Source organism: Leptosomus discolor, chromosome 7 (assembly GCF_034619465.1).
Source record: "Leptosomus discolor isolate bLepDis1 chromosome 7, bLepDis1.hap2, whole genome shotgun sequence".
Lineage (NCBI taxonomy): Eukaryota > Metazoa > Chordata > Aves > Leptosomiformes > Leptosomidae > Leptosomus > Leptosomus discolor.
In genome coordinates, this window is record NC_141397.1 from 21,279,293 (window position 1) to 21,299,992 (window position 20,700).

General features: G+C 38.5%; 1 protein-coding gene across 1 annotated transcript in view; it reads right to left on the bottom strand.

Moving 5' to 3' along the window:
- Positions 1-20,700, bottom strand: part of CPNE4 (copine 4) — a 188,421-nt gene that overhangs the window by 31,635 nt on the left and 136,086 nt on the right. Inside the window, exons 8-10 of the mRNA XM_086468413.1 lie at positions 15,429-15,515; positions 14,155-14,214; positions 8,341-8,474 (exon numbers count right to left, since the gene is read on the bottom strand). Coding sequence (XP_086324539.1) covers positions 8,341-8,474; positions 14,155-14,214; positions 15,429-15,515 — 281 coding nt within the window. The remainder of the gene's footprint in view (positions 1-8,340; positions 8,475-14,154; positions 14,215-15,428; positions 15,516-20,700) is intronic.

A 20,700-nucleotide genomic window follows, 5' to 3' on the forward strand; every position in this document is an offset into this window, starting at 1 on the left:
ACTGAATATGCAGGAGGAAATGAGCTGCTACCCTCTGTTCATCTGCTGATTTGGAATCTCTGATCAAGGTTAATTTCACAATAATTTGGAGGGGATAGCAAGATAGTAAATGGAACCTAATTCACAAGAATTTCCTAGCTTTAACTGAGAGCAATTTGACCCACAAACATCCTGTTAAGATCGATTCAGGTAAAAGGTGTCCACCTCTGTAAAGGAGGAAATGTGCATGAGAAGATTTAGTACATGGTGTTTAATTACCCCACAGATTGGTTTCCAAATGGGAATAATTTACTTTTCAGCTATATGCTAATATAATGGAGTGGATGACTAGAACAGATATATCCTCAAGAATGCAAGGAGGAAATTCGCTCTTCTGAAATTGTGGAAAGTGTTGTGTTGACTAAAGATGTACCAGGTCAGTATCAGATGGCATCAGGGAAAATGGCAAGATAAATTGCTATCTCCTTTATTTATGCTTATTTACTTATTAATATATATTTGCACAGACATCTAGTCTCTACAGCAGCAGCTGGTATGCAATTTCACATAAAGTTTGTAGGGTTTTATACTTCAAGTCATTCTCTTCAGAAAGAAATGTTGACAGAGAAATCCAAACGGTACCAGTATGCACAGTCCCAGAGAAATGTCAACTACTGCATAGAACAAAGCTCTTCCTCAGAGGAGATTTCAAGCTGAACTGAGAAATAGTAAAGACCGCATAGAAAAGCCATGCAGAAGGTTCAGATTTTGATACATCACTAGCTGACAGAATGCAGCAGAGGTCTCTGAAAAGCATGCAGATGAAGCAGCTGTTTTGCTAAGAAACTTGGAAGTGACTGCTTGCGACTGATACACTGACACAGGAACCAAGTTCCTGGAAGAAGAGGCAGCATAAAGACACAAAGATGAAAACTTGGTAAGGGAAAACGCAGAGCTGTAAGAATTGACAGCATCTGCCCAGATAAATGGCCTGCAGATATGTATATATATAAATGTACACATATATATACACACACATATGTATGTATGTATGTACACATGCAAAAGAAACTGCTATGTAGCCACCTTCCCAACACAGTGGTTGTACTAGACTAATTCTCCTGTACTGATTCTTGGGATAAAAAGTGGTGATTGTAGAAACCCCTGTGTGGCAGCAGTCTGCAAATACAGGTTCTGCAAAGGCAAGTACTAAGTACAAGTACGTATATATTATGCAATTGTGCCAGCCTAGGTCTTCAACAGTTAAATGCATGGATTTTCAGTCAGGTTTGGTGATTAAAAGTATTAGGAATTCCTTTTTCCCAGTGCAGTTCTAGTCCTGGTTATCCAAACACTTCAGAATATGTTCACCCACACCTGAGCTTATTGATAAACATAAGCTACAAGTTTTTCTGTATAGGCTATTGTTTTTCTATTTTTCTTCTGTCGTGTATCTATGCAAATTTGGTCCTATTAAAGCACTAAATAAAAAGATTCATGTCTTTTCCCCCTTGGTTTTTAAACTTGTTTAGATATGCTAATCAGCTTTTTTGCTTAACAGCCTCCAGAAAGGTTGTTTCTGTAATTAAAGTGATAAAGAGAGATGCTTAATAATTAAGCATATTTTTATTTATTGATCTGCATGGGTAGATTAAATTTTAACATCTATAGTTCTATGTGGGGATTTCATGAAATATTTAATGTTGCATATAGTGACAGTTATTCTAGGCATCATTCTTTCATCCCAGTTTTAATGAACTACTATATTACAACTATCTCAGCCAAAGCAAGTTTCTGCTTTTCTCCTTTTGTCTGGCAAAATTTAGGTATATAATTCAGATCCCTCCAATCAAAGTTACTCTCTGAATTTTCATCCACAAACCCTGACATAGTTTCAGGATGAATGACCTGTTAAGTAATTCTTGGGGACGAGGCTCTAATTGGTAAAGCAGACTGCACGGTGTAAACTCCGGGATCTCTTTTCAGCTTAAAGCCTCAATCCAAACCACACTGTTTAAGTATGTACTGATCTTTGTATTTGGGACCAATTGCACTGATTTATATTTGACTTTCGTAACATGTACTGCCTTATACATACCTTGTCCTCTTCCTCCTCCCTAACTGCCCTCTGCTGGGTACCTCAGAAAATGTGTTTCTGGGACAGTTGGACCTTCCATCTGATTTAGTTTTTTCCCTTCTCAGATCTACACTGAAAGGGATGTACTGAACTGGGAACCCTGGTCTTTTTATTTGCTCCTTTCATTTTTTCCCTTCTTACTTTTCAAGTGCACTTTATGGCATGAGGGAAGGAAGGTTTTAGATATGGTTTTCAATTAGTGAACACAGTCGCTTAGGCCTAAAATAATGAGGAAGAAATCATAAAGACGAATTTTTGCAGCTAATCATCTACTGCTGCAATTCACTGATTGCAGAAACTAATGCTGAAACTCAGACTGACTTCAGTACTTCTTTGTCAAATATCGTCCAGTTTTTAAATTTTCACTCTTTTAGGTATTTTACAAAGCTCTACACCTTTGCAGGAGTAATGTATTCTTTGCTCACTAGAGGCCTTTGGGGAGGTTGCTAGACAAGTGTGTTTTACACAAGCAGTTTATCTGTTAACATATGATCTCACTGTGAACATCAATTTTAAGAAGCTACTTGAGTATTTAGAGTTAAGGAAGCTATTTGCCTAAATGAAAAAAGACATTAGTGTCAGGAAACAGATAGAATTTATCTTCTGTGTGTTTCAAGGGCTCCTGGAAATACACCCCCCCCCCCCCCCCCAGTATCTTTAAAAGTGAATAAACGGACATAGAGATTTAAAATAATTAAGAATTAATTTTTGAAATAATTATGAACACAAATAAAATGAAGACCAATTCTATGATATCATTTTACAAAACTATGTGGTCAAACACATGGAATCATGAGTTGAGTGCGTAGATCAGAATAGGGATGGCCCGTCAAGAATGGCAACTTCCACAAATAGCCAATGCTACAAATGCTTAGAAGTATTTGATAAAATACACCTAACCGTTGTCTTTTTCAAAGTATGAGTATTGATTTGACCATACAAAAGCTGATTCTCACCTATGTTTGTGAGCACTTTTTATCAATCCAGTGAAGAACTCTGAATGTATGCACAAATACAAAACTATGTAAAAATTAATCATAAAGGTCATCCAGGTATATGGGAGGCACTGAACATTTGGGTGTGGGGTGAACAATTAATAAAGTTTAAATTCAGTACTTCATCATCAGTACATCATTCAAAACTTAACTTCATCTTAGTGCCACCCGTATTTTGCGTAATGCTTCAGAGTTTGCTTGAGTCAGACTGAATTCAATGGGATTAGATAATAAGCTCTGGTGTCTTGCTGAGTCAGAACAGAGGTTTTAATGCAAAGATAAATATTTAATGTAATATAATGAGATTCTTAATAAGCAGAAGAGAATGGAAACCTACTAACTGCAGAAATCAGATTTCGAATTGAGGAGCAGATTTGCAAGTCCTGCCATGGGCTTCACTCACAGTATCATTACTAAAACCTGTAATAATGTGAGAAGATATAGGAATTATTTCAGCCTTTAGCATTGTGTGCATGTAACAACATTTATCCTTACAAACAAGCTATTTACAGTCCCATTCCAGCCCTTTTTTCCTTTGCCAGATACAGCAATCACTACAGAATGAAAGATGAGCTGCACTTACGGCTAGCTGGTTGTATTCCAGCATTGGTAAAATGAATCATTAAGATCAAAGGACCAGCCATTTTAATAAACAGTGTGCACCATTGTTATTGTGACTTACAGCTTTGCTCTGCAGAGAGGGATGCTATAAAACAGTCTAAAAGAGAAATCAATTTTTTTTACTGCATGGTTAAGTGTTAACCATACATATTATACATATATAAGTATATATAATACCTATATATTATATGCATACCTATATATTAATATACACATGAGTAAAGCTATAGTTGTATATACATCTCTCTATATATGCATGTCTAGGTATATACTCTAGGTGCTTACATGAGATATTCAAAACACACCTGCACTATCTTGCGAAAAGTACTTGTTTTATCTATAAATACTAGTTTTCAGAGATGTTTCCAGACTATAATAATAATAGAAACAGACTTGTCAGTGTGCACGTAGATGTGCTGAGGGCACACCTCAGTACTATTTGGGTGCTGGTTCTTGCCTACACAAAGCAGCTGTGTTGCGCTGTGTAGCTCGCAGAAGTCTCCCTGCCATTATTCAGACGGTACATCCTTCTGCAGTGCGTGGGAGCTCATCTCTGTCCACATGCCTCTGCTTCCTTTTGATGGAAGCCGGGATGTGTGAGTGGGAAGGGAGAAGAGGTAGGTGAGGTCCTGACTTGCAGTCGGGACGGGGCCAGACCTTCTTCTGGGACACAGGGGAAAGGAAACGTTTCCTGATTCCCCAGTTTAGCCATAGGCTTCCCTGGCTTACAAAGCAGCGCCGTTCCATGCTAAGCAGGGGGCAGTTTTGCAATACAAATGAAAAGTATTTGGGGATCAGTTGCTACAGAGAACAGGCCACATTCAAAGTTATTACTGTATAACTTACAGAGTATTGTGGGTTTTATAAGATTCTAGTTCAGAGGTCTGATGTTTCAACTGATGAATGAGTTTGTCTTTCCTCATATCTGGGTACTCAACAAGCAAAGACACCTGCCACCTCTCCTTTGAAAATAGCATTCTCTTGAAGGGGTCTCCACCAGGCTCCAAAATAAAAGGGTGGCCAAAACCATTGTTCAGTCAGCGAAGGTTAGAAGTCCTAATCTACCCATAGTGCACAGAGAGCCAGGCATAACCCCACCTGCCTTAAGTAGGCTTGCTAACTCACTGTTCGAAACTTGGTAGAGAGAATATACGCACATCTGTAATCAACTCATTTTTCAGGATCCTGGCCAGGCTGATATTGCTGGCCATCAGACACCGCTTGATTTGACTTCTGATCCAGAGAACTCAATACTGAAATTCCTGAGGTAAAGAATAAATATGGAACGATAGAGAAGCAGATCCTTCTAATATTAAACACCTCAGTGTCTAATGATTTTTCATCATTTTCACGTCTTTCTCTATGCTACAAAAGAGTGGAGTAGACTTGCTCAGTTTCAAGGTAGAATTACGCCAGTGATATAATTCTTATTATGAAAGAAAGCTTGTGAAAATGTTTAAATGAAAATATATATTTCTCACTTATTGCTTCATGAGGTCATTTTTAAACATTTTTAAATTTATCTTAAAATAAATTCTTCTCCATGGAGAAGAAATATTTCCAATAATAAGTTTTTAAGTGTTTTCCCCTTTCCAGCATTTCTAAATACATTTTAGAGCCTAATTTCTTAAAGCTAATGAATGTTTCTTCTTCCTTTATGATCCATTGATGCTGTTGCTTAGGCACTGATTATATTACATACAAACTTTATCTTCTCTCTTATGACAAAAGTTGTTATAGCCTGAAAAAATTCAACCATATAGATAAAGTATTGTCTTCTTTTTTTGTGTGGTGAACAGCGCTTCAATTTCCCATACCTTTATCAGATTGACATATTCCTACAGGACTGCAGCATTCCTACAATCAGGATGATAATCCAAGTCTATTTCTCATTCTCTGAATATTGCTGATGAAAGAATGAATCTCATTCTTCCATGCTTAACGACACAGAACACCACTATTCATTTAACTGTTTCAGGAATCTCTGAACCATACAGATAAATGGGCTTTTGGATGAGCAGGGATTATTCCACTGTATCAAGGGATTTGAGGCAGCACTTAATTTGGAGTATTAACTACTTTGCGATACATTATGTTAGGCTGATATGTACAGAAACCTAAACTATGAGGAGATTTGGCTTGATCGACAGAACTATCTAGAGTACATAAAAGAAAATTCAGAAATTTGAGTGTAGTCTCTCTCTATATTACTTGCCAATCCAATTCCTCCCAAACTGCAAATAAATTTGAACGTTTCTAGTTACAGAAGTATTTTAAGTAATAGCTGTAGGTTTCCCCCCTGCCCCGATATAAAAAAGCAGTCTTTTGGTATATAAGTGTAGCAAAATTACTTAGCATTCGACAGCTGTGCTGTTGGAATGCAAAAAACATTGCAAACAACAGATTTTACTTTATTCCAACTATCCTTTCATTTGATATGTATATATTAATCCTGAGACCCAAAGAAAACCACTCAATTTTCCTAGCTCTGGATTGAAATCAGACAGTTCTGACTATTTGAGATAACTTATTGGTAAAACTGTAAAACTTCAAGTAAGAGCACTGCCATCTTTGTGGTCTCATATTTTAATCTTACTAAAGGCATGCCCCTATGCAAATGATGAGACTCTGGCCCTAACAGCCCCTAGGTTTAATAGGTTCCCCTCTTTTCTCTTCTGGCTGATGTTAACATGCAAACACAAATCCTGCTCCAGTATTTGAAGCACAACTGGGCTTACTGTAGTACTTATGGATCTGTGCCGCATTTCCGATCTTTACTGAATCTGAACATTTTTTTTTAAATTGTAGATACAGAAGATTTGCTTTATAGGTCATATATGCTCATGTCTCATGGCTGCAACTAAACACAAAAAGAACTCCTATATAAAACCCTCAGGTTATTTTGTCTGAAGGTTTGCTTCTTCTAATTGCTTTTCTTTAGAGAAATTATAAGTTTTCCTTTCCAGTTTGCTGGATTCAACATGTGCAAGTATAAAGAAAAGGTCCTCCCTTGACATTTTGATCAGAAAGCACTGACCATGTTGAATCAATTTGCCCATGGGAATATATTTATAGTGCCAGAACTTGAGAGCATGTACAGGTCAAACACATGCCAGAAAGGTGACATTTCCCTGGGAGAAGAAATTCTGGCTTTTGTTCTGCCCTAGTCCATAACTCATACAATCTTCGTCATAGTTGCTGATTAGCATCAATAGGCATTTTCTGCAGCACAATAGAAGTGAGTGATGCTGATGATTTCATTTGAAAAATGACTGGCCGTTACTTTTTGTACTGATTGGAATATGCTATATTGAGAGAAGAATCCTGATTTGGGATTAGTATCTCCATACAGAGGGGACTGTGCCACTTAACTATTTCATTTTCTTAAAAAATACACCTTCAGTGATAAAATTAAAAAAAAAAACCTGTGTGCATAAACCAGCCCTTTTTACTCCTTTCCCTGTTTCGAAGTATATTAATCCTCTGAATTATTGCTAGCAATTGTTAAATTACTGGATAATCACCAAGGAATTATCATCTCACTTACAATAAAATACTAATTTTCTCAGACTCATTGACTAAGTTTGACCATCAAATTCTTACAGAAATTACATCATGGCAGTGTTTTCCTCATTCTTCTTTAAAAAGACATTTCATTATCATGCAAATGGAAGTGCCCCTGAGCAGGTTAATAGGTATATGTGACATGTAACATGCAAAACACAGTATTAAGTCACTCCACAATTTATACAGAAAGTATAATTCAAATTTGACTGGAAATATGATAGGTTTTTTTGAGATCTGGTATTTACATATGGCAAAGTGGTGGGTGGATGTATATTATGTGTGCAAAGATTAGAAAGAATAATTGTGTAAGCTACTATGCCTCACCAAAAAAGAAAGAACATTGAAAGGAAATGCACTTGGTAATTAGCTTAATAATGGGCAATTAATTTGATAGAAGCAGGCAGCCTATTTGAAAGCAACAGACTTACATAATGTAATCAAAGCATATTTGGCCCCATTACTTGCATTTGTTTATTTATTTAAAGGCATGTTGTATGCACACATTATCACTGTCTTTTAATATTTATTTTAGAGGAAAATATAATATTCAACAGGTCAGGAGAACACTGAAAAAAGACCACACATTTACTTCTAAGAATAGACATGGCCACTAAGCAGTTTAGGCAACTACAAATTCAGTTTCAAACACAACATCTTGGGAAGACTTTTCTGTAGGATGGGACAGAACTGGACTCCCAAGCGTATCGGAAAAGATGCTATCGGCATCTGCAAGACAGGCCTCAAATTTAACACAGGAAAAATCCACTCAAATGTGCAAATTTGGCATGTGAATACAAACCTGAAACTTAACATGCATGTCAGCCAAAGAGCCAAGGACCAGGCCTTTCATTACCAGGAAGCTGATCTAAAACCACTGTCACTCTCAAAAGCGTGTTAAGGTAGGCTAATCTTTCCGACATGCAGTCATTCCTCTTAAGTGACTAAACAAGGAGCTACTGCAGCCGGCAGCAGGCAGTCATTGATTTCACACTGTGAAAACACTTTCTAAAGACAACTCTGTTATCAAATGTGGTTATTTACCTGTCATAGTCTTGGCAAATCTCCCCAACAGCTACCAGTGCTTTCAAGTACTCATTGGGTTGATAGGGGTGGATGTAGTGCAGTGAGCAGCTGTTCCTAGGATCACCATTTGATGCAGTGAAATCTATAGCTACCTGGAAAAGAAGAAAAGTCTATGTGTTGTGGAGCTCTTCTGGGCGTAAGTATACACACAGCAACCATTTATATTTACCAGAAATTGTTCTCTCTAGAGACTGCAGCCTTAAAGCAAAGGTCATTTTACAGTGTAATTAATCAAAGTCGAATCAAGGTAGTATTGATAAATATTTCTAAAAGTAAATGACAGCTTATAAAATAAGAGATAATAAAACTAAAATGGTTAGGAAAAAAATGGATTGCATTATTATTCAATGTGGAAAATTATGTTCTAATAGAAATGAATCAAATTAACTGTCTCTAGGTTCTCATACTTAATTAAATTATTCCAGCTCAGGTGATGTTCAGGATATAAAAGCTTTGCAACAAAAATGTCCCAAGAGTTAAAAGTCATACTAAAACTGCAGATTAATGCTCCAGTTAGGGACATTTCTTAGCTATTTTAAACCTTACTGTGGCTGTAGATACTGCCTGCCTGGTATTTTTTATCTTCAAAACATCTAAGCATTAAATAATTAACCCTCCCCACTTCATAGATGATACCAAGCTTAAAGGTGAGCTGCAGGATAAAAATAAAGCTTGACTCTTGCACAGATTTTTGTGTTGAAAAGTCTTAGAGAAGATTGTGGGAAGCATTCAACGCAAAAGCAGACATTAATGAATCCTCTTAAAATTCATTACTCCCTTTTAAAATGCTCTTTATACTTCTCACTGAAGATATACTCTGGCATGCATCTTCCTGTGATATGACTGTCATGGACCAGAAAGCCCTTTTCTGAATTTGTGATGCTGCTTTCTAGGAGCTACTAAAAGGAGCAACAAGAAACTCAAAGGGTCTCATAGAGGGAACAAAACCATTTACAGACTTCCTTATAATTTTTTCCAATGACCTCTTCCTCCAAAAACTCCGTTATACCTCGATACTCAACAGACAAATGCACAGAGTTCAGTTTTCAGTTTTGCAGTGCAGTTGACAGGTAAGGGCCTTACTGAAGGCTGTGAAAGAATTTGAAGCCCCAGCTTGCCTCTGCGAATGTGCAGCTTCCCCAGCTGGAGCTTCTGCTTGGCACAGGGAAGACTATTTCATTCAGCTATAAAATGAAAATGCAATATTACATTTTCATTCTCCCTTCAAAAAATTACATAGTCTTCCTGAAAATTATTTTCTGTGGCTAAAGACTAAAAGGGAAGAATACTGGGTCAACCCAACGTGGCTTTTTCCCACTGTTTCTGATTTTCCACCTCTAACTCTTAGCTGAAAAAAAATATTTTTCACTGGGCTTTAGTTAGCTTGGAAATTCTTTTGTCGCCTTGAACGTCTATGAACCCCCGGCACCTCACCGCATTTCAGTTGGGAGGTAAGAGCTTGATTTGGCCTGCGAATACAGTAATCTTTCACCTCTGCTTCCATGCTCACTGTTCATGCACTGAAGCAGTGAGTCTGTTTTCTACATAGATCTTTTTCTGAAAATGATAGCTTGATTTAACTTAAATAAATCAGCGGGAAACCTCTCGTATTCTCACTTGCATGCATGTATGTAACTGAGGAAGAAATGAACACTGGTAGTTTCTGAAACCTATCCATAGATACTTGTATGGATTAGCTTAGTTTTGGGACACTTATTTTTAAAAAAATCTTAGCCAAGGTGTACATATTTTCTTAAAAAGACACATTTTCTCTGGTATTAATTTAGTCTTGCTTTTTGTTCTGATTATAAAAAGAGCAAAACTGTCACTGTATGACAAAGAAACAAAGGGCATTCCCGTAAAATTGTTAAAAGTAGGTGTTTTTACCAGTAATCTCAAAATAGACATTAACAAGACTCAAATGACACATCAAACAGAACTGGACAAGTCTTCCTACTGGGCTGTTAGTGATGGCTAAATGCTTTTTAACTGAAAACAAGAGCACAGTGCAGGAATAAGCGGTGGGTTTCATGAGCTTGGAAAAAAGTCTGTGGCTGGTGTTTGGGAAAGAAAAAAACCCTCTCCAGAACAAGCTTCCTTTTTGGAAACGGTCCTTATACTAGAGATCTGCTGATAAGCAAAAAATATCCTAATTTCCTATAATGAAGCCTTTATGAATATTTGAACTTGGATGCAGTGTGCTTCACTTTGATCCAAGTCTCTGTTTGACTCCCAAGGGGACGACTTCTAAGAAAGATGACTGCTGTTACCTGCCATGATTCCAAAATAACAATGCAGAGCTCTGCTTTTAGCATTACCCAGCAGTACCAAGGTCTTATGCAAATACATAGGATAAGGATTTGTAAAACTAAGTTAACATATCACGGAAGTTAAGCTAATATCACAACTGAGCTAATCTTGTGGGCAGCAAAGTAGGAATCCTTCTTACAGTGTGTACATTTGATTTTTATCAGTGTATCTTTAACTGTATCAGTTCCAATGTACCAGACATCTTTCCCCAGCTAAATAAGAACATAACATAGCAATAACTACACTCTTAGTACTTTTTTTCCTCAGCCTTGTAAAAGGGTCATCTTCATTGCACTGAAACATCCTACATAGCTTGGACCTCCTGCTAGATCTGTCAGCAATGAATCAGCCTGCCCAATACTGTGACCTGCCTGAGAGAGAATCTGTCCAATATATCTTTCTATTACAGTCCCTTTTATGCATGTTACACATCCTTTCTGCTGTATTTCCTAAAGTGATGAAAATGTCTTCTGACTACAGACCCGTTTGCACTATCAACTTCTGAACATTTCTTCTGCAGCAGGGAAAACTGCCTGATAAGAGATACAGGGTTTTGCAATAAGCAGTGCATAAAAAGAGCAGACTGGAATCAGCACTATTGATCTCTACAGATGAAAGCTTCTTAATAAATTGTTTTAAAGTGAAGGAAAAGTTTACTTGATTTTTCAGAGACATTCTTTCTAACTACAAACTATGTTCCTATGATAGATGTACAAAGTATCCCAAGAACACACAGCATGATGTTACCAGAGCCTTCATCAGTGCCTTAAATTAGCAGGTACATCATACTACAGCTTTTTGTTATCAAATCTATGCTTAGTATCCCAGTATCCCTCCCTCAGCAAGTGCCCTTTCAAATCACAGTTGTATCGTACTGGCTGTACACAGCATGAACTCAATAGAAATGTCATTAATGTTGAGACAACAACAACAATACATGCAGCAGGACAGTTTCAAACAATTCCAGATCCTTTCCAGTAAAAAGGAAATGGAAATCTGGGAAGGTGGAAGGAATAGGCCTTCTCTCTTTCAGCGGTCTGAATTCACCAGATTAGGACTATGTGAAAAGGAGATTGTATGATGTGTGCAGAAAGCAAGGGAGCACTGAGTATCTCCCCTGTAGGCTGCATCCTTTTGCTTCAGTGCCCACTGGAGAATCTCTGATATGTTTTTGGAAACAGCAACACATCTCACAGCCAGCCTGTGCTATCATCACTGGGGACTGGTGCAACTGAGGCAGGAGGAAGTAAAATATGCGGAGAGTCAGCTTGTGATGATCTTTAAGTAGAACCACTGGGTTATGCATGAACAGAGCTATAGGCACAGAGACATCCACAACGGCTTCCCCTGAGTCCATGTAGGTTGAAAACTGATAGTGATGAGATTACACAATACTGTAGTTGGTGGATTTGCCATTGAGGTCAGCAGTAATTCAGGGGTCTCTGCAGTTCACAGTGTAATGGATCTTTCATTTCCCTTATGTCCTCGCTGCCTGTCCTTGCAGATGAGTTTACCTAAGTTTCCTATTATCAGTGGTTTTGTTTCATTTCAGCAAAATGAAATATTAAAATAGTAAAATATAGTAGAAGCAATACTATCCATTTTAACACAGCAGTTTTCAACTTGTGGTTCACAGCCTACTAATAGGAAATCTGCGACAAGTAAATAAAAGGCAATCAAATCGCCACGACCCTTCAGCGTGCTGTGTAAGGACTTGCTCTTCCATTGGAAAACATCTAGGAGGAATCAAAAGGAGTTTGAAAAGCACAGCTATAACATAATAATATGTATATCCCTAGACACTTTCTAATGGTTACAGTGCTCCTGTGATGGAGCTAGAGTTGTGGGAAATGCATATTAACCAGTCTTTGCATGTGCTTAAGCACCTGCCCTAATTAGAAAAGGCTTTTAAGTATTACTTAAAGACATTACCATCTTTCTGCTAATGACCTTGAACACATTGGATAACTGAGTTCTTCCAGTCGTATTTTTAGGGAGGAAATGTCAGGAAAGATAAATTAAAGGGGTTTCTAGGGATTGGTGAGTTTCAGATTTGGAGAAGAAATGGGCATTGCAGGCGTGTGGGGATAACAGCAGAAGCAGCCAGGTAAGACGGAGAGGTAATTGTACAGGATGTTTTGCTTGAAAGAAGACAACTATAAAGATCTTTGTACACTACAGTAGGTATTTCCTTCAAAACCAGGATCAGGGCCCTCAGTTCTGGGTGTTATGCAATGAGTTTGTGAGGTGTACTGGCAAAGTGCATGTTTCACACCTCAAAAAGCTGATTCGTACACAAGAAGACAATCCACTACTGTCTACAGGTGCTGCTGTTGCTGGAACTTTCTGTTGGTACAAAAAATTCCTTTTTTTTTTTTTTTTTTGTTAAATATTTTTGGAGAATGAAGTCTTGTCTGGAAAAAGTGAAATGGGACATTTCAGTAGCATCCAACGCCTGATACTTGATACCTGGGAGCAGAAACAGGGCAGGGTGCTAAAAGAAAAGAAAAGATCTCCAGATTTCCAGGTCTTGGAACATGAGATTTTACCCCTGTAACTGACACGAAATTAGAAGTCACATAAACCAGACTGGAACGGAGCCATAATCTGTATTTGTATGCTATGGGAAATACTGATATATTATTTATTTTATTTTTTTAAATTTTTATTTCCCAGATTTAAAATACAAAAAAAAAAAAAAAAGAAAAAAGAAAAAGAAAATATCAAAACCATATAACATTTCGAAAAATGATTATTTGGAAATGCAAAATATTGTATTTCTGTTTATGGAGAGCTCTGTAGTTCATTGTAGTTCATTGGCTGAGGTATGAAACATCAACATTTACCCCAGACGGACAGAGAGAGGTCCCTGGCTGCCCTATCTCTCTGCCTGTGACTTTCTGTACAGCATCATTAGAAGGGAAATAACTTGCTTTAATGGAGGACTCATTCCAGAAAAGAATGGCCCATAGGACTGATGAACAGGACAGCTGATATTTGAGTAGCTAAAGGCAGGTGAGATGAAATCCCCCGCTGTGACAGTCCAGGCAAGGGAATTTATTTGAAATTCTTGTGAACAAACTGAGGCTCAAAAGCCAAAGGCCAGTCAGCACTGTCTCAGGGCCTAATTCAGTTCTCCAGCTTGTGGGACTCAGATGGAATTGGTGTAGCTCAGATGGAATTGGTGGGACTACACCAGCTTAGCTTCTCAGCCCCTGTATTAAGTTGTCTTTTCGCAATGTGATTGTCATTGCTGTGAAACATCAAAGTAAATCAGTATGTGCAAGAAAAATTTTACTGCATTAGCATAGTTTTATTTTCCAGGATTAATACATTTTGTAAGAAGACCTTAATAATTTACCAAGGAATGGCATGTAAGAATCATTTCTCTGTGAAAGTAACGAATCAGTATCTAAGGAGATTCCCTTTCTTTAAAACAAGTTATAGAAGTAAGACACTTACTGTAAACTGTATTTGGCAGCCTCCCATGATATAATCTAAGAAAGAATGCATCTTGTGGATCTGCAGACAAGAAAGCAAGACATTCAACTTAGCTGAGTACTGCTAAAACATCAGAGAACTGCCTTAAAAAAGTAAATTGGAAGAAGGGAAGGGACCAACAGAAAAGAAGGTAAAGGAAGAAAGCATTAACTATAGTCTGAGACAGAAACAAAAATGTAAACAGAGAAAATATCAAAATTCTAAAACTACAGAAAGGAAAAATCACATGAAAAGTAGAACCAAGCTCTGCTCCTTCTCAGTGTGAAGTCAGTGGAAATTTTGCTATCGATTTAGGAGGAACAAGAACAATTTTGTAGAAATGATGGAAGGATTAGAAGGGAAACACACAAAAGGTCAACTGGAAAGCTTGTAGGTGTAAGACTTTAGTACTGCCTACTCCATTGCACAACAGCAGGGATAGAGCATGAAAAGTGAAAAAGGAGAGTTGGGGACAGTCAGCTTACTTTTGGGATTCAAGTCCTTGTCTTTACTTTTTTTGTGGATCAGTGTGCTGGGTTTGGCTGGGGTAGAGTTAATTTTCTTCACAGCAGCTAGTACGGGGCTGTGTCTTGGATTTGTGCTGGAAGCAGTGCTGATAACACAGGGACATTTCAGTCACTGCTGAGCAGGGCTTACACAGAGTCAAGGCCTTTTCTGCCTCTCACACTGCACCATCAGCGAGGAGGCTGGGAGTGCACAGGGAGCTGGGAGGGGACACAGCCGGGACAGCTGACCCCAGGCGACCAAAGGGATATCCCATACCATGAGACATCATGCTCAGCACGTAAAGCTGGGGAAAGAAGAAGGAAAGGGGGGACGTTTGGAGTGATGGTGTTTGTCTTCCCAAGTAATTGTTAGGCATGATGGAGCCCTGCTGTCCTGGAGATGGCCGAACACCTGACTGCCCACGGGAAGTGGTGAATGAATGCCTTGGTTTGATTTGCTTTCGTGTGTGGCTTTTACTTTAACTATTAAGCTGTCTTTGTCTCCACCCATGAGTCTTTCTCACTTTTACTTTTCTGATTCTCTCCCCCATCCCACTATTGGGGGGGTGATGGGGAGTGAGCAAGCAGCTGTGTGGGGCTTAGTTGCTGGCTGGAGTTAAACCACAATAATCAGTTTCCATTGCTGTTCTCCAGGCAATTCCACTTTGTTGTCTGTGTTTCCAAACACAATTAAAATATATCGCTGAGAGGTTAGTAAAGAAAAAGCCAAAGAGCAAAACATGTATTTACCTTGCACTGGTTGAGGATGACGATGCCTGAGTTCTTGTAATTCTTCTTCTTTGCTTTGTACTTGGGGTTAATGCATTCCCATTGTACCTGTGAAAAATAGCAGTCACTGCTTGAAGCAAAACTTTTGTACAAATCGAATAATTAACAAAAATGACGCTATCTGTTTCCACAGTTGACTAAATCCTATCAAATAAGCTGCACACAGAAGGAAAAAAGAAAGCCATTAACTAAGCAGAGAATGAACTTAATGGAAAAAGGCCCAGGGCAAGCATATGTCTTCGAACATATATGTGTGGACACAGCACTGAGAGATATCCAGATTTGTGTGTTGTTGTCTTCCAGTCTTGTAGGTTCAGGTGTTACACAAGAAAGACACGATCTTTTGAGATTATTTAAGAGGAGAAAAAAAAGAGGGAACTTAATACAAATTAGAATAGTGGAGGGACCAACCTGATGCATTGTATTAACTACAAAACTGCCTGTGCAATTTGTATAAACTCATGAGTGGAGAGATTCTGATCAGAGATCATCTCTCTCTCTCTTGAAAGACAGCAATAATTTCTCCTTCTAAGTCTGGCAGTAAAATAAAAAGTTAAGAAAATCACTAAAAAGCGCAGAAAGATGCAGTTAACTAATTACTGATATCTTTGAAAATTATCCCTAAGAATATATTAAAACCCTGTTTTGAAAATGTTCTGATTAGTTTTATTTACAAATACTCAATTTTACAGCAAAATAATCCTACCTTTTTACTGAAATATGCTGACTCGTTCGCATCATAACATCTCCCAGAGTCTTACTGACTTCCACTTCAAATGTTCTGCCCTCTTCTGGTTTCAGGCAGATTGATAAAGCCAGGCTTTCAGACCCTGACCTCTAATGTCTACAATATTATTCATGCCTCTTACTGCAGGAGTAAAATGTATATTTGTACGTGCAATTATCTATTGGCATTTGTAAATCCAGATTTGTATCTGTAATGTGTTATTAAATACGGTTAAGAACATTACTATTTAGTTTCAGGCAGGTGTTTTCAAGTGCTGGGAGAAAACATGTGATGCTGGGTAACATAGAGAATATATGTCCACAGGGAACCAGGATGACCTGTTATCTAAAAATCCCTATTATGACATTTTGAAATGAAACATAGCTCTCTAGCGTTACAGTATTTTGCCTATAGTGAAGACCTTTGTAAGTGTTACAATACTTTGCCTATAGTGAAGACGTTCATACAGGATCTGAGCAGAGTGTTTGAGCATGTAAAACTTTTTTTACCTTACGAACAGCCCCAGTGATTTCATTGAGCTTCAATCCATTGCCTAATAGCAATTATTTGGGTGTCTCTGAAGTACTTCAAACTTAGAGCTTTTGTCAAATGTCAAAAAAAGGAAGGCAAAACATATGGCTTTGGAGCAAGATGAGACCTTTTCTGCACAGGGGAGGAGGAGTAAGTATTTTCATCACTGTGTTACCGGAGACAGATGATAGAGTGAAGAATGGGAAAAGACAAAAAAATGCTCAAACTGCAGGAAGCACATCTGCGTGCTCTCGCAGTTAGCCTACAGCTCAATTATTTGTCTTGTGAAATGAATTTTCCAACTGAGAAGACAGGCAGACACAGGCCCACATGTTCAGGGAAAATCCTCCATAAACGTTTTTTCTCTACTTAAGAGAAGTAGTCAGGATTAAGAAATAAAAGCCCTTCTCTCCAAGTAAAGAGGGCGCTCTGTGACACAACACCAGAATGCAATAAACTCCTGTTTGGGAAAGCAATCTGACAGTGACGCAAAAGCTCTGCCCACTCTCATCTTGATACGTTGCTGTCTGGCAAAATGATTTAGCATGCAGTTGTCTCCAAACTTATTGGAAACATTTCTGCAAAGAAATTGTGCTGTCTGTATGTTATAAAGAAACTGTAATATATCGAACAGAGAGAAAAAATAGGAGTCAGAATTTGTGTTCCTCCCTTTGATATTGAACTATGCTGGAGAGACCTCATTGCTTCCCCCGAACATCCAAGGTGCACTTCTTTAATTTTATCATCTTCCAACATGAACACTTTTCAATGTGCATGTTTAAACAAGCTCTGACCTATATGAACCCTTACACTATGCACATAATTCCTCTCCTTGGGAAAAGGATTATTTAAGCCTGATAAACATGTTCAGGTAATTGGTTTCTGGAAGAAGTTTACAGTATATAAGGACTAAAGCAGCACAAAACACTTCTTCAGGGGAGAAAAATCTATGCCTGTGGCCAGCCTCTCAGTTTCTCTGTGCGAACTGTAAAATGCAACTGGGAATGTTCGTCTACTTTTGCAATGCATTTTTGGATGTACAGATAACAATTCTCAGCAACCGTCTAAAGCTCATTAAAATATTCCATGTGCAAGTCACTAACATGTCATTAGCTGATGTGGATAATAAAGCAAAGGCAAGAGCAGACTAGCAAATTCCTAGGAAGCAGGAAAGTAGAAATAAAGAACAATTTTGCACCTATTAAATCTGTTGATGTGGTAAAGAAGGGAAGGGAATAGGAGAGGAGAGGAAGGAGAAGACATTTCTCAGTTCACAGGCCTAAAAAACCAGTAAGATTCTTTTACATAGAACTCTCAATCTTCACTTACCCACCAAGATCCAGTTCTGACCTTGGCAATTCCCATAGTTTGAGCTGAAGATGTGGCAAGCATCATTGGAAGGAAATTCCCTATACAGGCCTTGTCATATCTCCCTTCTAAAGGGAACAGAGTTCAGAATACAGCTCTAAGTAGGTAAGTAATAATAAGAAAAAATTTTCAAATATTTTGCTTGCACTATGAGGCCAACCTCAATTTTCAGTCTGTTCCTACATTCCCAGTATTGATCTGTTATCTGACATTGACTTTTACCGACTTATTTTTTTCTCTTAAATTAACTTTTGAGTTGAGAGGAAACGGATGCAAGAGTCTGCAATCTGACACTAACGGTAAAAATTGTGAAGTTTGGATTCACCATTCTGAAAGCCACTTAGCATTTCCTCCAAATGCCTGGCAGCGCTGGGCTATACAGGCTCTTTCCCTGTCAAACACCACAATGAATCTGAAACAGAAAGCAGCCCTAGTTTTGACTATCTCTTCCTAATTTAATGTAAGTAATTTTGCAAATGTTGGTAATGAACACCCAGACTGTACTGCTTTGCTGTTCCTTTCATAAGCCGAAATTTAAGCTACTGTGTGAAGAATTTCTGAATGTAAACCAAACTTCATCCAATTGCCTTTCTTCAGTGAAAGTCAACAAAGTAATGCTGACACTTGGAAGGACCTAATCTTCTTGTTGCTGTAATGAGGAGCCACAGATCCCTCAATGGGAGTTGTTACTCTCTGCAGTGAAGGATGCTGTCTTCCCAAACATCCTTACCCCTTCTCTTACCAAACCTTCAAAAGAGAAGAGCAAATAACACAACCACCCATGCTACACACCAGCAAAGGGAAGTGGAAGTGACTAAATGCAGGCAAAGGGTGTAGAACGAAAATTAGGACAGCATGTGGCTACAAATGACACAAACTATTCAGAGAAAGAATTTAAGGTGTCAGGAGAGTTTTGTGTATCTTAAGGCATTAGAAATTATGATACAGAGCAACTACTTTCTCTGGGACACTGTGCTTGCATATCAGGACATGAGGTAGTCCTCTGAGGAATGGGCTAGAGAGCTATGGCAAAGCTTGGGTTATCATTAGCACGTTCTCTTGCCTCCGCTGCAATTCCTTTGTTTCTCTCTTGTTCCTTCATGTACTGCTGCAACAAATTGCGTAGTTTGTAAATGACAGAGGAGGCATCATGGCCTAGTGGAGAGGGTGAAAAAAACCCCACTCGATAGCAGGCAGCATTATATCTTGCATTATCTCTTTTTGATGTCTCAAGAAAAGTCACTTTGAAGTGAACTGCAACTCCTCCTGCCTGAAAGGCTAGTTTATTCCTGCCATCCCTTTAGGCAAGAGGACAGGATGGGGTTTTTTTTCTCCTTCTGTCCCAGAAAGACATACACCATGGGAGAAGAGCTGCTTTTAATCACTATCAGAGGTTTCCTCTGAAAACTTTCACCTGGGGAATGAACTGAAAATCAAAGCATTTCTCATTTCCTCAGCCAAGGCTCCCAGCCTCACCCGTGCTCCTGAGGTGGCACCACTGGTTGCCTAATCACACAGGGGCAGCAGATGCCTGACATGGCTGCACCCTCCTCTGAGGCCTCTGCTGCCCTCACTGGGGTCAGCAGCAGCTGCTGATGTTGCAGACAGTCCTGGATGAACTTGACTGTCTCCCGTTAAAACTGGACATGGAAATGGAAGTCCATTGGTGTCAATGAACTCCTTGGCACACTACCACTGGCATAAAGGTCTCATCCATGCAGTTATTTGAAGAGCTACCTGATGCAAAGGCCCTGACTGAGGGTCATAGTCAGATATCTGGGCAAATGGGGAAACCCGGCTCAGATCCCCTCTGGACCCCCATCCAATCTTGTGCACCTCAGCAGCCCTCCTCATCCTCCTAATAACACCCTGAACTTGTGGGAGTGTCAGCAGAGATGGCAAGTACAGCAGGGTTTCTTCCTCCCCTTTCCTTTTTTGTGTGTGCATATATACATGTGTCCATTTTTATGTAATACAGGAACAGATTTTTTCCTTACATAACTCCCGTGCTGCACGGGGTCCAGGTGGTCTATGTTTTTCCCCCAAGTCCCTCTGGCTTTATTGCCACCATTTAAAAAAAAAAGTGACTTTTTTTCTCATTAGCAGAGGATTTCTCCTTCCAACTATGAAAAGCTTTAATAGTCTTTAAATTTTTATCAAGCTTTTCTAGTCTCGTTTTAAAATGTTTGATAGATTAATATTAGAACACCTTATAAAACTACCACTGTACACACATATTAAAAATATATTATGCATATATTTGGAACAAATCCTAAGCGTATATAAAAATTGAAGTATTTACTAGTATTTCACTAAAAAAAAATAACTGTCACAAATAGGGATGGACTTGTTCTTACTGTTTTCTTGTGTCAAGATTATGTTGAAGGATTAAATGATGAATTTCGGAAAGGTGGAAAATGTTAAATAAAAAGGTTAGAAATGCCTGCTTTGGATGCGCATTTGAACAACAGGATGTCTTTGTGCCATTTTTTATCGGTGGTCAGTATGAAAACAAGCTAGGTGTCAGAACATAACAGTCTGTAACAACAAGGTAATTGTTACGGAACCCATGCTGATGGGTAGAGAGGGAGAGCTGCGGTGTAGCCT